Source organism: Diospyros lotus, chromosome 5, assembly GCF_014633365.1.
Source record: "Diospyros lotus cultivar Yz01 chromosome 5, ASM1463336v1, whole genome shotgun sequence".
Taxonomy (NCBI): Eukaryota; Viridiplantae; Streptophyta; class Magnoliopsida; order Ericales; family Ebenaceae; genus Diospyros; species Diospyros lotus.
Window position 1 is genome coordinate 2,713,653 of NC_068342.1, and position 17,519 is coordinate 2,731,171.

The 17,519-nt window shown below is 36.0% G+C and overlaps 2 protein-coding genes across 7 annotated transcripts; one reads left to right on the top strand and one right to left on the bottom strand.

The window, feature by feature from the left end:
• Nucleotides 1-212: 212 nt before the first annotated feature.
• On the top strand, nt 213-5,537 carry LOC127801320 (serine/threonine-protein kinase SRK2A). Its single transcript, XM_052336313.1, has 9 exons — nt 213-859; nt 1,016-1,090; nt 1,173-1,274; nt 1,439-1,492; nt 1,603-1,695; nt 1,768-1,860; nt 3,092-3,196; nt 3,275-3,373; nt 4,775-5,537. The coding sequence occupies exons 1-9, from the start codon at nt 740-742 to the stop codon at nt 5,093-5,095; spliced, it is 1,062 nt and encodes a 353-aa protein (XP_052192273.1). The 5' UTR covers nt 213-739; the 3' UTR covers nt 5,096-5,537.
• A 1,969-nt stretch (nt 5,538-7,506) lies between these two features.
• On the bottom strand, nt 7,507-16,633 carry LOC127801319 (thiamine biosynthetic bifunctional enzyme TH1, chloroplastic). 6 transcript variants are annotated; one of them, XM_052336307.1, is made up of 10 exons: nt 16,503-16,633; nt 15,736-16,050; nt 15,561-15,635; nt 13,405-13,480; nt 13,255-13,330; nt 11,306-11,440; nt 10,344-10,408; nt 10,122-10,249; nt 9,460-9,716; nt 7,507-8,203 (listed from the first exon to the last, which is right to left on the bottom strand). In XM_052336307.1, the coding sequence occupies exons 1-10, from the start codon at nt 16,614-16,616 to the stop codon at nt 7,672-7,674; spliced, it is 1,773 nt and encodes a 590-aa protein (XP_052192267.1). In that variant the 5' UTR covers nt 16,617-16,633; the 3' UTR covers nt 7,507-7,671. The 6 variants fall into 6 exon arrangements, with proteins under 6 accessions (XP_052192267.1, XP_052192266.1, XP_052192270.1 ...); XM_052336306.1 differs by having other exon boundaries at nt 13,255-13,348; XM_052336310.1 differs by having other exon boundaries at nt 13,255-13,348; nt 16,426-16,604.
• Between the last annotated feature and the right edge of the window lie 886 nt (nt 16,634-17,519).

A 17,519-nucleotide genomic window follows, 5' to 3' on the forward strand; every position in this document is an offset into this window, starting at 1 on the left:
TTAATTAAAAAATACAAATGAAAAAGTGTAATTAAAATAATAAAAGATTTAAATAATTTAAGAAACATAAAAATATAAAAATAAAAATATAAACTTCGCCATTTAAAAAATAAAAAATGAAAATTCGGGAAGATGGCACGGACGCTCATCTCATATAGCCATTTCGTTTTCACAAAGCGCAATTCGGACTCTCTCTCTTTCTCTCGTCTTTGTCTCTGTCTCTGTCTCTGTCTCTGTCTCTCTCTCCTTCGTATATGCAACTCGCTGTCATACAGTGAGATACTTATCTCACACTCTCTCTCTCTGTCTCTACGTATATATGTATATATTGTTGTCGCTATGAGTAAAGAGGCATGTGCTCCTTGAGATTCTCTCCTTTCTCTGTCTAAAAGCTTTGCTCCTTCCTTATACTTGCCTTCAAATATCTTCAATCTCTGCTACTTTTCCACTGCAAATCCGTTTCAATTGCTCCTGAAAAGCCTCCTCAATTCCTTCGAATCCACCCAAGTCCTGTCCCTTTCGCCCTTTCTCAACAACGTCCCGGCGTTAGTCCACCCGTCACCGCCTTGCATGTGAATGCGAAATCTTTGGTTCTGCTTCTAGAATCAGGGTGCGTTGCAGAGGAAGATTCGAATTGGCGATTTCAGAGGCATGAATTGAAGCTCTATTTTGAGGGATCGTCGGGGGGATTGAAGCTAGGGTTTCTTACTGCTTTTAATTGTGTTCAAGTGTTGAAGAAATGGACAAGTACGAGCTTGTGAAGGATATTGGATCTGGGAATTTCGGTGTGGCGAGGCTTATGAGGAACAGGGAAACTAAAGAGCTCGTCGCCATGAAATACATCGAAAGGGGCCATAAGGTTCGTACTTAATCGACGTTTGAGTCTTAAAATACGAAAAAGAAAACAAAAAAACAATTCAATTTTACGAATCGCCACTCTTTTTTAGCGATTGTCCAGTTGTTGTATGTGGGTTTCTGCTCTTTGGGTTCGACTCTGAATTCTGTGTGGTTGCAGATTGATGAGAATGTGGCGAGGGAGATCATAAATCACAGATCTCTGCTACATCCTAATATCATCCGATTCAAAGAGGCTAGTACTTCGGTTACCTTTGCTGCTGGTTTCTCTAGTAATTGCTCCACATTAGTTTGTAATTTGGGGTTTTGATTCGCAGGTGGTTTTGACACCAACCCATCTTGCTATTGTCATGGAGTATGCCGCAGGAGGGGAGCTATTTGAGCGAATCTGCAATGCTGGAAGATTCAGCGAAGACGAGGTATTCTAGCCGAAGCTTAAATATGGGAGCTGAATTTCCGTATCCAGAGCCCTGCTATGTTTTTAAATTTATTTGTTTTTGATATTGAACTGTGCTGGTCTTCCATTCACTAATTTTATTTTTTTTAACTAGTGACCCTGTTTTCTCCCTCAAAATAATTTCAGGCTAGGTACTTCTTCCAACAGCTTATTTCTGGAGTCAGCTACTGTCACGCCATGGTAATGCATATACAGTAAAAGAGATGAATGAATTGCTAGTTATCTTTACCTATGCACTATGTAGTTGTAAGGGATCGGCTTGCAATACCTTAATTAATTTCACTGTGCAGCAAATTTGCCATAGAGATTTGAAGTTGGAGAATACCCTGTTGGATGGAAGTCCAGCGCCACGACTGAAGATTTGTGATTTTGGATACTCCAAGGTTTATATATTACTAATTCAAATAGGATCAGTTTGATATGCAAATATCCACTAATTTCACTTCTTTATGTAGTCATCTCTACTGCATTCACGACCCAAGTCAACCGTTGGTACTCCAGCATATATTGCGCCAGAGGTCCTTTCTAGGAGAGAATATGATGGGAAGGTAAATTTGATATGTATTTCAAATTCTCTAAATACTTCTTTTATATGTATGTTTTTATTCTTTAATAAGCAATGATCAAATTACCCAATCCGTGCAAAATGTAAAATTGATAATTATATTTGTTATGATGTTCAAGCTTGTACCTGTCTGCCTGGAAGGGGATCCACATTATTTTAGTTTGCTTTTCAATTGATGAATTTGAAAGAAGGGGATTGGGGAGCCAAGGAGGGAGTAGTTAGAGATTGGTTAATACGTCACATGAAGTCTGTTTGCAATTACTATCCTTGATATGGGTTTCAATTTTCAAATAATTTTCTTTAAAACTATTAAAATCTTTCCCTAGATCTCTTATAAATTTAAGGATACGTTACATTTTAAATCAATTGATCTGATGCTGATCTTAGAATTTCTTCTTCCCTCTTCTATTTTTACATCATCGAGTTTGAGTGAATAATTTTACCTTTACCAGAACATTGTTAGTTTCTGTTCTGCACTTAACTGAATACTTAAAATGTTATATTTGGTGGTTTATAGAGGAGAACCTCAATGGCATAATTGTTTGTAGTCATTCAAGTGGTTAGTGTTACAGGTGTAGTAGGAGAGTCTGTGTGTGGAATGGCTCTTAGATAAAAGGTTATATTTATTTGTCATGGGATAGAAGTGGTGTGATTCAGACGGATGAAGAGTAAAGCTGTACTTTGTTCTGGGAATCTATAATCAGCTTCAATAATAATTGTTATAATTTTGGTCAATTGAGAAGTAGATTAGTTGCGTTCCCTCACTGCTGAAATTTGAGCAGTTGTTATTGTTGTGGACTGCTACCATAGAGGACATGCTAATCTTATTCAGACTCTTCCCTTGCGTTTCTTTTGTTTTTTCTGGTTGATGCAGCTGCCATCATTTGTTATTAACCTTATGTTCTTTTTTATTTCAAATTATGGTAATTCAGTTATTGTAACTCAATAGTTATGATCACTTATCTATGTTGATAGAAACACATTTACATTGAATCCCTTCGATATAGTTGTAGCATAACTTTCTTTTTATTTTGGAGTGGGAGAATTCTAAATATGCACTTTTAGGTGTGTGTGTTGGGGGGGGGGGGGGGGGGGGGGGGGGGGGGCATGTGCTTGCTGTTTTTTATTTTGCCTGGGTACTCATGTATTCTTTGGTTGTAAATACAGATATTTGCCATGTTGCTGGTTTTTATCTATTCCTGTCTGTTTTTCAGTTGGCTGATGTATGGTCTTGTGGGGTGACCCTGTATGTAATGCTGGTGGGAGCATACCCCTTTGAAGATCAAGAAGACCCCAAAAATTTCAGGAAAACGATTCAGGTAGGCTTTCCTGCCTTTTGCAAGTTATTCTTTATTCTGTCGTGAACACTTATGAGTTCTATATCGTTCTTTCTTCAGAGAATAATGGCTGTTAATTACAAGATTCCAGACTATGTTCATATATCTCAAGATTGTCGGCACCTCCTTTCTCGTATATTCGTTCCCAATCCAGCCAGGGTATGTATATGATTTATTGTGCTTGAGTTAGCTTGTTTAGTAAAGTTATGAATGGATCAACCTTGGTGCATTCATGTCTCTTTTATGCAATTTATGTTGCTCAGTTGAGTTTCTATTTTCAAACTCAGTGTCGTTTATTTTGTTATCTTTGTAAGAACAAAATTGTTGCCACTAATTTCATTGACAATATGGACAAGAAAAGGCATTTTGGTAAAAGTAGATCCTTCGTAGAACCAAAATGAGGACCTGTGCATGGCATCCAACATTGTCATCCTATGGTATGACTAGGGTTGATGTCAAGTTAGCCCAAACACCTGCTGCATGTTGTGTGGTCTCCAAGCTTATAAGGGATGGTGCTTAAAATATGGTTCAAGTCTGTGGCGGCCTGTTTAGATTGTGTGCCTGCATTACAAATTCTATCATCTTTATGCTGTTTCCAGGAGTTTGGGTAATGGACTTTTTTCTCCGTCTTCAGGCACAAGAATCATGTTTTGTTTGTAGATGGATGCACTATCATTTGCTTCCAAACTAACACAAAGATCATACATTCAGAATTTTCCACACATATTTATTATGACCAGAGAGTAGATTGTTTCATGTACCTTTTGTGCGTTGCATGAAAATTGTGAAATCATGAAGCCTAGGCTTGTCTCTCTTTTGGGAAATTTGCAATTCACTTTCTATTAATATAATGAAGATAAGCCTTATTGTGCCTTTTGGAGATTCAAACCCTGCTGCTGCCATGTTTAGGCAAGATGTAAAATTTATCCTATCTTTTTCTTTTTTTTCTTAAACTATTACTCCTCATCATCAGCATTCTTAGTGATCTCTAACAATTTATGATGTTCTAATTGAGTTTCCTTGTTTGTGAAAAGACCATCATAACCACCATCATCATCACAAGCAGGTGAGGTTGGCTACTTGGATTCTAATTGTCCAATCATTCTTGTATGATATATGTTAAAAAGATTCAGTGATTTTTATGTGGCCGTATATATGTTATATAGGCTCAAGACTGGTTGTGACAGGAAGAAAAGATATTCAAAAGATAATTTTGAAACGTGAAAAAAGAGTGTGAATAAATGTGAAGCCATATACATAATATATGTTAAGAGTGGCATAAAGTAATTTCTTGTTCTGGTTGATGCCATTTTCTTTGATTAAATTGAAGCAATTTGCCAAAGCAAATGCTTATGGAACATTTATTTTCTCATATGTTGTGATTTTCTGTATTTTTCCAGTGAGGAACTTGGACAATCAATTTTCATGGGAGATTTTAGGTGATAACCCTAGCATATGATTTTGAGTCCAAGCATGATGTACAAGTGCTTGGAGAGGGATGTGGTAACTTTTTAAGCGTGAGCATAATTGGGTGATTTATGAAGTGTACTTGTTTTGCAGAGGATTCCTATCAGGGACATCAAAATTCATCCATGGTTTCTGAAGAACTTGCCAAGAGAACTAACTGAAGCAGCTCAAGCCAACTATTACAGGAAAGAAAACCCAAGCTTTTCCCTCCAGCCTGTAGCAGAAATCATGAAAATTGTGGAAGAGGCTAAAGCGCCTCCTCCATCTTCCCGCTCAATTGGAGGTTTTGGCTGGGGAGGGGAAGAAGATGAAGAAAAGGAGGAAGAAGAAGAAGATGAGGAAGACGATGAAGAAGATGAATATGACAAGAGAGTTAAGGAGGCGCATGCAAGTGGAGAGGTTCCTCTTGTTTGAGAAGAACCATCAACCCAGAAGATGAGACAAATATGACTGAAGTACGCTTAATTTGTCTGCTTCTACTTGGTAGAATTAGTGCCTCTACTTTGGAGTGTGTTGGTGTCAGAATGTTTTTGTGGTTGTATAAAGTTGGTTCAACTGCCTAGGTTATGGGCTTGAATAAGAAGTCTGTAATTTTGTGATGTTTAAGCAAAAGGTTTGTGGTCTTGAGGGAACTAGAATAGCATTTGTAATTGTGTTGAACTTGAAAGTTGGGTATATCTCTAGGGTTTGAGTCTTGAGTGGACATGGTTACTCTTGTGTTGCCTGTGAGATGAGAGGATTTAACATTGTCATGTCGTGTGTGCAAAGGATGTGGAAACCGTGTTGGGATATATTTCTCCTTTGCACTAATTATGGAGTTGTCATCAATGGTATTTGGTAGCGTTTTTGTTTCTTATTTCATGTGGTTTCGTCTGTCGCATGCTCCTGCTTTAGTTTTTCAATTTTACCGCCTGTTTGACATTTGCCCCCCCGCCCCCCAACCAGTGCATTAGGGCTTGGGATTGTTGTTGGTTGAGATTTGGGTGTCTTGGTCTTCCATGGGCAAATGAATGACAATGGCTTTAGCATAGCTGGCTTTTCTTCCATCTATGTCTAATTATGATTTACTGAGAAACGAGGCATTATTTGTTAATGATCATTCATGATCTGTACAAGTATTGCCTGTGCCTGGTCGTTTAGTTTTGTGATTAAAAGAGCGTCTTTAGGGACTTTTCACTTTATAAGAGTTATATTTATATATAGTTTCCAGTCTCCCGTGTCTGTGCAAACTTCTTTATTAAAAGTATGATTGGTTAAAATGGAATGGGAAAGGAAAGCCAGGGTGAAAGGGGGTATCATGCGCTGGGTTGAGTTGTAAGGTGGTGGGGTTTAGAGTTTCTGCATCAGCAAGCAGGATATGCATTCCTTCGACATCTACGCTTGTGGATTCTTTAGGTTAATAATAAAGCTGAAATAGAAGTGGCACTTAAAATATACTTGCAACTACTACTTTCGGCCAGTTACATCTATTGGCACTGAGAAATGGAAGAGGGTTAATGTAAAGTGAGAAAAGACAGAGAAGGGAAAGAACAATAATCAAACTGTTCTGTTCCTAGTCTGAGATGGAAGAGGGCAAAAATCATCAAAGAACAAAAAGAAATGGAAAAAACATTCCCTCTCATTTTGGTTCACAAATGTGGAAACATTTCCATTTTTTCTATTCTTGACAAAGAGAGTACATTTCTCTGCAAAAGTTTTCCTTTTCCTTGGCCTGTCCTTCCACATTTTCCAAACATGGAATCAATGATTCTATTGGAAAAGTCGACCCAGGTTACTGTTGGGTGAGGAACCGACCAAAGTCTGCAACTTGTAGTAGTTGGGTATGGTGTTGTAATGGGTGGGGTATGGTGATTGATGGCCATGTGTGAACTACAACGAGAAGATGACACCCATATCTTTGATGCGACATTCAACTCTGCATGATATAAATTCTTATTCAACCCTGTGCTTGATCCACCTCTTGGAAACTGAATTAATTATTTCTACTTTAAATTCCTGTGAAGGAGAACATGATGTGATGTTGCAAAATTTTAGGCTACTGTTGCAATATTTTTTCGGGTATCTGTACAATTAAAAGGGTGCGGTGTAAAAATAAAAGAGATTGGTGGAAATAGTGCGATGTGAAAATAAAGAATAAATATGCAAAGCAATACAAAGAGATATGGTGTAAAAATAAAAATAAAAATATGGTGCAGTGGTACCCTGCCCAAAATTTTATGAGAAACTAGTCATGTCATGAGGTTATCCTCAGGACCCACCAGAAGAGAAAAAAAATAAGCAAGCAAGCAATTACCACGGATTCCTCATGCTCTTGTCTCTTTCAGAACCCATCTGAATGAGAAAAGACAGAAGGAACAAACAATTCTTTAGTTTTCATCCCCAAAATGATGAAAGAGACCATATTTTTCAACTGAACTTTATTCTTAGCCCCATATGGAACCTTTTTTATCTTTGCTTTTTGACCATTTATGAGGTTATTAACCAGGTAAGTTTCAACAGTATCAGAAAACAGGACCTTTTACTTAAAAGAGAATTTGGATTTGGCTTCATCATGTATTAAAATTCAGTTGTTATGGTATGGATGTATGAGCATGAACTGTACACAACCCGGTCGGGTAACATAAAGTTAAGAGGGGGAGATGATCAAAAACCTGTAGATGGCATGGGAAGAGACCTTCAAGCCTTTTTAGCTGTCACTGATACATATGTAGAGAGAGATTATAAACAGTTGAGCTTAACTACCATGAACTTCATGAGGCAAATAGAAAATAATTATGTTCTTACCATCAATGAAACTTGACAAGAATGCAATAAACAAATAGGCATCACAAACAGTTATGCTTCACTACTATGAACTTCATGAGGCACAAGAAGAATATAATCATGTTCTTACCATCAACGATATTTGAAAACTCGTAAAATGCGATAAGTAACAAGTCATCATAATATGATAAAACTAGCATGAAACTCTCTCTCTCTCTCTCTGTGCTTTATTTTACAGGCAAGGCTACCTCCTTTAGCAGTGCATGCATCTTCCTGGTCTCAGTCAAAACAGATTCTCTATCAAAAAGAGCCGAAACAACTGCAACACCCTTTAGAGTAGGGACGCCTATTTCCAATACAGACCGCGCATTTGAAAGTCCGATGCCTCCTATGGCAACCACCGGTAACTTGGAAGACAAACATACAGCTTTTAACCCTTCCAAAGAAACAGTGATATCGCTTGCTTTTGTACTTGTAGGAAATACACCACCGCAACCAATGTAATCAGCACCATCCACCCACGCTTGCTGAGCTTGCTCTGGGGTTTTGCATGAAACGCCAATGATCTTTTCAGGCCCAAGGAGAGTGCGAGCAACACCAGCAGGCATGTCCGACTGACCAACATGCACACCATCGGAATCACAAGCAATGGCAACATCAATTCTGTCATTTATTATAAGAGGAACACCATGGGAACGGCAAATTTCAACACATGCTTTTGCTGCTTCAAGAAAATCCCTAGTTTCAGAATCCTTTTCCCTTGATCATGAAAAGGAGATGAAAACAATCAAGACTAGTAGATCTATCAGTGACCTTTTACATGAATGGAATTGCAAGACAATTATATCAAGGAATGGTCAAGCTAAAGATTCAAGTGGATTTGAAGACCTAATAAAGCCTCCTGTTTTTTTCTCTCTTTTCTTCTCCCCCTTTTGCTCATTAGGCAGGCCCGTGAAACCTCCATGAAATTTCGCACTATGTATTGAATTGACTCAGAAGTCAGAAGAGATGCAATTGGAATAAACGAACTTCTACAGTTGTGAAGAACTATTGTCCAAAGGTGTGGGAGAAATCATCTATGATGGACAAGACACATAAAAGGCATTAATACATTTTCACAAGCATGTTTTTAGTTTGGAAAACCTCTAAGCCAGAAATATTAAAAATGTGATACCGCTGGAAAATATATTTAGTATAAAATCTGGTTATTGAAACAACACTATTCAAATATATATATATATATATATATGAAAAACAACACACACACATATATATAAATAGCCATATCGTACTCTAATTACAAGTGTTGAACTACTTCATAGCTACAGAGAGAATATTAATGTTATTCAAATAAGAACTGTTCTGGTAATTGCTTCAGCTGCTCTTCAGGCTGAAGTAACGGTGACATTAGCAGCTTGTAAATGGGAAAATTCAAGAACTGGTGCAGGACAGTGCTTCGAACTCATTCCTTAAGTACAATAAGGAATGTCCTCAGGATGCCTCGGTTTTGAATTCATTTTTAGAGGCTAAGATGAAGGGTTTTACTGGAACTGATACATAGGAGAGAAAATTGGTTGCTGGCTTTTGTGCAAGGGAAATAGGATGGCCTGTGGATTAGCAACCTGGGCATCCTGGAATAGCTTTGAGAAGAATGTTCCAAAGCTGGCAGGTTCCCTCCAATTGTCCAGCAGGCCATTCTAGAGGATTCAAGGAGTTCAGTTGGTTCCTCTAGTTATTATGGTTGATTTTCCTTAAGCCGTTTCATCCAGTGTAACCTTCCCTTTGAGATCAATTAATTTACTTAGGACTACAAAGAAAAAAAAACTAGTGGTAGTACAAAAATACAGATTATAACTATTAACAGAAATTAAATTAAAAATTCAAACTTACATAGAAGAGTCTCCATTAAATATCTAAACAATCTAGAAACAGTTACATGTATGTATAGAACTGCTGATTTTGAAGAAAGAACAATTAACAGATGAATGCACAATTGCACATTAATATCTACAAACCTTAGCTGGAGAATGGTGGCACCTCCTTCTATAGCAGCTCTGACGGCATCTGTAATGGAACGTCCCCACTTTTTGTTCATCCCAGAATCAGTAATAGCATATAACAAGAGATCATCTGGATCAAATGGAAGTGATCTACATGTACCATGGACATTACTCTTAAGCTTAAATAGATGGTCAAAAGGACCCTGAAGTCCATCTCCAATGGCAATGTCTTGGCTGTAATCCAGGGCAGTTTCAACATAGCGTTTAGCTACCTATGAGGAGCCAGATAAAATAAGCACAAAAGTCAGATGCTCCAATTTTAATTTTGTGTGCATCTGTGCTTTGGTGGTGGTGGTTGGTGCACGGGCGGGGTGGGGGGTGGGTGTTAAATAGCAAGATTCTTATTGCAATTCAAAAGATAAGCAGTTAAATGGTTCACATAATAATATCAAGCCTCCTGGGGGGGGGGGGGGGGGGGTGTTAAATAGCAAGATTCTTATTGCACTTCAAAAGATAAGCAGTTAAATGGTACACATTATAATATCAAGCCTTCTAATTGTTGTCATGTAAGATATGACTATGGGGAAACTGAACTCGTAACCAAAGTTACTACTACCAACAAAAAGAAAACACACCATTTTTTCATTTTACCATCACCGAGTGCCATAATTTCTTACCTTAACAGCTGATAGCATTGAAGAACCTTTCGCAAGCTCGGCTGCTATACAAGAAGCCAAAGTGCAGCCAGTTCCATGAGTATTACGAGTTTTTATGCGGGGTGAACGAAGCTCATAGAAATTCTCACCTATGAAATGAGATCAGATAATCAAATTAGAAAATGATGCCTCTAAGACATATGTAGTTAGAAAACAAGAACCCCAAACAGCAATTGAGAATACCATCGAAGAAAATATCAACAGCATCCAATGAAGCAGCAAGGTCTCCACCTTTGACAAGTACATTTCTGAAAATAAACAATACAGCTTTCACAATTCTACTCATGTATCTAAAAATAAATAAATAAAATCCATTAGAATTCAAATTCTTGTTAAAAAGAAATTTGCATGAACAGAGGATAGAGACAACCCTCATGTTGACATTGACTAAGCAAACTGTACAAGGACCAATAAAAAATTACAAACTTGTCGTAACTTACCTATAGAGGAGAAAAAAGGGGACTGCAGAATCCATGCATCCCAAGAAATGTTTCTTTAATTACAATATCCAAAGACTGTAAAGTTATCAGCTCAACAAGCACTCAATACAACTGCATTAATGCATCCTATGCTTTCTGAATTTACTTCACACTTTTATGGAGAAATGTACTCACCATATTAAGTTGGTAAATTTTAACCTTTTCTATTATGACTTGAATCCTTCTGGGTGAAGATTTTACTTAGAGAAACCAAGAAGACACTCCACATATCTGAGATTGCTATGGCATCTAGAGTTCAACCTTTTGGTCATACCAAGCTCAAAGAGTTTGACTATTTTCTAAGCTGAACATGAAGATAATTTTCACAATTTTAATCAAGCTAGAGTCGATCTTGATCTCACACAACATTACACAAAACCATCTTGAGCATGTGAACACTAGGCTTAGTTTGGCTTAATTACACCCATAACAAATCATTGCCCAAACTTCTATGATAGAAAATATGACTCCATGAGAAAGTTGACATGTCAGTTGACTTCAGAAAGATTGGGTAGGCAGAGTGCTATATCCATACATTCATGTGTAAAGTGACTTGATGCCAAACAAGATGGGTCAACACATATGTTTCCCTGCTTTTAGAGGGATTGCAATAAGCAGTTTCTGATGGGAATGGCCCAAATTTTAAACGGATTACCAAGCACAAACCTTGGTCCCATATCATGGATAGATTTTGCAGCAGAACACATGTCATCTACTGTTTCCAACTGAAAACCACCGAGTAAAACAGATGCTTCTTTTAAATTTGGAGTGACAATGTCAGCCATAGGAAGAAGAACTTCCCTGCAATCAGAAACAGAAAACTAAACTAGATGAAACTTCAACAAAAATAAAGGTAATGCTGTAAACATGAAATAAAGATACTGTCCTCAAACCATATCCTCAGTCCTTTCAAGTGTTGCATAATTAGACTTCAAATGAGTGTTGCTCTACAAGTTGGGCCTTCTAACAAGGGTTGTTAAAAGTTGACTAGTGTTGCATAACTATGACTGTCCTAATCCTTTTAGCTCTGGCAATTATTAAGAATGGGATTTCAAGTGTTTTTCCTTTCTTTGTTGTGCTCTTTGTGGAGTAAGTGTTACATGAAGACTTTTGAGGAGCAGTTGCTGGTCTTTCTGAGGATTCATTTTCCTTTTGGTGTGAATAATTAGACTTCAAACGAGTGTTGCTCTACAAATTGGGCCTTCTAACAAGAGTTGTTAAAAGTTGACTAGTGTTGCATAACTATGACTGTCCTAATCCTTTTAGCTCTGGCAATTATTAAGAATGGGATTTCAAGTGTTTTTCTTTCTTTGTTGTGCTCTTTGTGGAGTAAGTGTTACATGAGGACTTTTGAGGAGCAGTTGCTGGTCTTTCTGAGGATTCATTTTCCTTTTGGTGTGTATGAGGGAGGAATGCCTTCCCTGTCTCGAGTCTTTCATACATTTCAATATTGATCTGTCAGCGCCTATAAATGTATGGCTTTTCTTTGTTTTATTTTTTATTTATTTATTAATTATTATTATTATTATTATTATTATTATTATTATTATTATTATTATTATTATTTTATTTTATTTTTATTTTTATTTTTTTTTTTGGGGGGGGGGGGGTGTGCTATCTATAGGTTTACTCCCTTATGGCACTTTCTTTCTTTATTCAAAAGAAAAATAAAAGTGCCCCTTAGCAGTTATTAACATACATGGATGACTGCAACAAGCAATTCATTTATTTTCAAACCAGCCCAATGAGTTTTTTGTCTGACTAATTATTCATATTGGAATGGATAGAGTTGCATATTTTGGCAGTTTTTCCAGAAGAGATGAAGCAAGATAAAATCAAACCACACCATCTTTATAACAGGTAAATGCTTCTTTTTTTTTTATTTTCTTTGAAGTCATCAGAATTATTATGTTACGAGCTTTACAGAGGCAAACCCAGAAAAGCAGCCAATCACCCATGTGTATCCTAAGACTGAAAAGGACCAGTTAGTATCCTTATTTAGTTTATTCTTCCTTATTTAGTTTATTTCCCTAATAAGTTAGAACTTCCTAATTAGTTGTGTCAAGGTTATTATAAATACCCTCTAGCTTGTTAAAGGTTTGACGAGTAATAAGAATTATTTCCAGCACTTTGTGCAAGAGATTGAAGGGTTCTCTCTAACAAGCCCCAAGTTTCACCATAGGAAGGAAGGCAAGAAGAATTAACAAAGCATCTCCTTCTTGCAAGGAAATAGCTACTGACCTTATTAATCACCCTTGGACTTGGTCCCTTAACATATTCTAATGTGATATTGGTCATATTTAAGGTGGTTTTATACTCATCAGGAAAACAAAGGTGCACTTATCAAGAAAATTTTAATTTATCCGTGAATTAGGCATAGTTAGTACTGCATTCTACAATTCTTTTCATTTTTTGGTCAAAACACCATATAGTTTAAGGTGACCGTCATGATTCCAATGTTGCTTGCAGGATTATGCAACTGCTTTCCTACCATGAAATTGGACATAGCCATATACGGCTATGTAAAAGGTTTGTCTAACATGTAGAAACAATGACTTGGAAAGCTGATGAAATTAAAGAATGCAAATAACCATTAGTTAGAAATAAAGCCATACCGAAAATCAGCATAAACTGAAGGACCAGCCAGTACATCTCCACTTGTAGATACCATGACAGGGTCAACAACTAAAGCTGCCTTCAAATATTCAACTAAGTTGCCTCAAATGCTAGACAGCTGGAACTAGGAGGAAAATAACAGTGCATACCTTGAACTGGGAACTGCTTAAGACTGTCGTACAAAACCTTGACCATGCCAATAGAAGGAAGCATGCCAGTTTTCACCTAATAACATTTCAATACTTCATTAAACCAACATTTAGCAATACACCCACAAAAATAATGCTAATAAGGAGCAAACAGCTTGGAACAATGAAGTTGAAAAAAAAAAAAAAAAACAATAATAGCTAGTATGAATACTTAGAAGTTTGAGAAGAGAAAGGAATAAAGACTAAAAAACAAAACAGTTTAACAAAAGCTAAGGGCATGTTCTCTTTACTGTTTTCAGTTTTTCAAAACAGTAAAAACGTGTTTAGTTTCATATTTTAAAAAACGCATTTTCAAAAACAAGAAAAAATTTTGTAAAGAAAACTCAAAATAACAAAAAGTCGTTTTGGCTATTTTCATCACAAACATGCTCAAAATTTTCAAAACGTGAAAAACGCCACAAACAAAAAGAACGTGTTTTCAACAATCTCAAAATAGACACTCGAAACACAAAATTGAAAATGAATTCAAAACTCAAAACTGAAACACAAAGAAAACAACCCCTAAACTTTGATCCATCATTTTCAATCTGTGCAGTGCATTTTGCTAATTATAGAATTGTTTTCCCAACCCAGTGCGGTTCAGGCTTGATATGTTGTTGTCAAATAAAGAGCAGGTTTTACGACCCTCCCCTGACCCTCACAAAGCAAGAGCCTTGTGCATTGGGGATGCCTTTTTTTAAACTATTAAAAGAAGTAGCTTCAGTTAAGTGTGAAACATTTTCTTGCTTGTGATGAATTTAGCGAGCTTGATTCTTCATCTTACTGGTAAATTCTCAAGAAGTCAGAATTGAAGTGCTAGTCAAGATGACCAAAATATACTCTGTCATATTAAATATGGTTACGCCGACCCAGTTCAAGTAATACTTCAAAGTAGATTGATTAAAAAGTACTCCACAACTGTATTCTCCAAGATTCAGGAATTTGATATGTTGTGGCTTTCTGCAGGTACTCGTTGAAAGCTAACATTTCCAGGAAGCACTGGATTAATTATTCGACCAAGATGAATCATATGAAGTTCTACTTTGTACTGCACTTGAGGAAACCACAACAATGTGTAGCCTCGTACACTCCACCATATGAAATATAAATATGCTGATCCAGGTTCAATTAATACTTCAAAGTCCACAAAAAATAAAATAGAATAAAATAAAGCATCCATTCAAGAATCAGAATTTATCTGCTACGGATTTCTTCAGGTACTCTTTGAAATCTGACATTTCCAGGAGACACTGAATCAATTACTTTTCTGAGGTGAGCACATAAAAAAATTTTAGTTTGCGCCGTGCTTAGGAAAACCACAACAAAAATGTGGAGGCCTGGTTCTTAATTTCTCTCTGCCACTGAATATGGCACCAAGATAACATTAACCAATTAGTTAATACCAAAGTAACAACAAAGAGGCAATAGGTCACTCAACATGCAAAAGTTCACTGGTTCAAATGATTGTTTCTCTACAGAGCTCAATGTCAATTTATTTTATGTTGTTTTCTCAAACATATAATTACAGAACCATAGGCTGTCATTGGAAAACTAAACTACAAAAACATGCCAACAAGCATTGGATGTTTAGATACAATGTAGAGTTAGGAAGAAGTAAAACTTATGATTGTAAAAAAATCAAATTAAGACTCTACTTAACTCTTATTTCAGATTGATTTTAGTTAATAATATAATAGTAACTAGTAAGACATGATAGTCCTAAAAAATCATAGGAATTGGAGGAGCAAAGCTTTCATGTTCATTATATACACAAACATCAAGCAATCGTGGTTCCTCGTTCCATGAGTACTTGTTCTGTGGGTTTAGTAACATACCATGACACTCTGCTCAATTTATTTTTGCATAAATGTGAAATAAGAAACTGATACTGGCTTAACCTAAGCCAAGGGCTATGTAAATTTCTCGATAACCCAAACACACAAAGCACGGATTTAACTGCAAGAAATGTCATGAACCTAACATGTAAAGGAAAGAGTAGTATTATCCATGCGACCGAATCTCGTAAAAATGCAGCCTTAGCAATTAGTGAAATGCAAACAACAACAGAACAGATATAACTAGATAAGGCAACTGAACCAACATATCATCAGACTTACAACATCAACATGCATGTCAGAGAGCACGGACTTTAATTGTTCTGCAACAAAATCCTCTGGCACAATATTCACACCCTGTCAGAAAATTACACATTCAAACCGATAAATAAGTAAAATATCAGACACAACCAAAAACCATGGACACGATTTAGAGTATTACAAAATGCCACCAGACCTGAACTCCAACTGTGTTCTGTGCAGTGACAGAAGTGATAACAGTGGAACAGTACACGCCACGGGCAGCACAAGCCTTGAGGTCAGCTTGAATTCCAGCACCAGCTCCAGAATCAGAACCGGCCACAGTGAGAACATGGGGAATTCTCACCTTAGAGCTATCACTTGGGAGTTTCATCACGCGCCCCCTACCTTCTTCTTGCATTGCCATCAAACTCGGGTGAATTCTTGACTTTGCAAACAGAGAGTCTGAAACCCTAGATTGACCAAATCCTTTTGGGGAAACTTGAGTTTGGCTTCGCATTCGCAAACAATTCTGAGAAAATTATCCAATTGTATGAGTTTTTCAAGTAAACTTAACAGTAGAACATATGATCAAAAGTGAGTCTTTTGTTGTTAGAGGAAATTATTAGGTGAAAATAGAAGAAGAAAACAAAAAATTGCTTTACAAACAAGTAACAAACCGACACTAGCTTGATGATTGACCAAACGTTCAAAAGAAACTTGGCTTCTTATCAGCATGAAAAATTTATCCAGATTTCAAGCTTTCCAAGTGCACTTAAGTGCGAATAATATACCCTCACATTCAACAGAGATTCAGTAAGAAAACAAATTAAGCCTTGTGGGATTGTTGATATATAATCGCTAGATGAACGAAAGAGAACGGTACTCGATGAGAGAGTTCACATGCTTTCATTGGATTTCTTTGAAATCATCCTGAAGATTGCAGAGGAGAGACTCGAAGAGAATGCATCAGGATGACGCTACCTTGGAGAAGAATAGGGGACCGGATAGAAGTTGAGAGCAGCTGCTGTAACCCATGCGAAGGAACTGGTGATGGTCTTGAATCTCTTGCTCTATTTGTAGACTTCGATCTAACATCAGTCTCAAAATTAGATTCAATCTTAATTTATTGAGTAATGTAATCGATCGCAAAGTGAAAGGAAATTAAATAATATTATCTTTTTAACCTCCTCCAATAAAACTTTGACACGTGATTGATATTTTTTTAATATTATTTTATTTTTTTATTTTCACGAATCAACGCAAATAAGCTTTAATAAACTGAATATTTAGTCACTCGCAAAATCATTCGACTTATTTATTATTTTAAAAAATTAATTATAATTAATATACTATTATTAGTTATTATTAATATATTTTATAATATGTAATGTATTATATATATTTAAATTTTCAATATACATATCATATTTTTTAAAAATTTATATTAAAAAACATAACAAATTATTTAAGATTGGATCAATTAATAAAAATTATTTAAAAACATAAAAATTATATATATATAATGATGCATTAAAAAAAATTAAAAATTATAAAATTGATTAAGGTTGGCTTTTTGACAGCCTAACTTATCTCATATGAGTCTGAGTCAATTATCATGAATAATACAAACAAACTTGATTAAACAAGGTAATATAACTTATTTGACATTTATAATAATTAACCTAGCTCCACTATTTCATCCAACAAAATGATTAATCTTGTCCTTTGAACATGCAGCAAGTGATAAATTTTTAATTTTTTTGGGAAATGGTGAAAAAACAACTATCGATGAAAATAAAAATATTTTATTTAGCAAAATCTAATCGCGTATTTGTTTAAAAATATATAAATTTACAATTATATTTGATTTACTCAAAAGTCAAATAAAAAAAAAATTGATCAACTAAACAGGCGAAGATTGACATTTGAGTAAAAATAATTTTGGGATTATCATCTTTATATAGTTTCTGTCGCTTGTATTTTTAATTTTAATAAAAA

Bases quoted from the DNA above. Each gene is read 5' to 3' on its own strand.
- LOC127801319 (XM_052336306.1), bottom strand. From the start codon at position 16,616: ATGTTAGATCGAAGTCTACAAATAGAGCAAGAGATTCAAGACCATCAC. The intron at 15,636-15,735 runs GTCTGGTGGCAT...ATTTTCTGACAG, and splicing joins AGAACACAGTTGGAGTTCAG to GGTGTGAATATTGTGCCAGA. The intron at 9,717-10,121 runs GTAAGAAATTAT...GGCTCCTCATAG, and splicing joins CAATGCTATCAGCTGTTAAG to GTAGCTAAACGCTATGTTGA.
- LOC127801320 (XM_052336313.1), top strand. From the start codon at position 740: ATGGACAAGTACGAGCTTGTGAAGGATATTGGATCTGGGAATTTCGGT. The intron at 1,696-1,767 runs GTTTATATATTA...TTCTTTATGTAG, and splicing joins GTGATTTTGGATACTCCAAG to TCATCTCTACTGCATTCACG. The intron at 3,197-3,274 runs GTAGGCTTTCCT...TTCTTTCTTCAG, and splicing joins ATTTCAGGAAAACGATTCAG to AGAATAATGGCTGTTAATTA.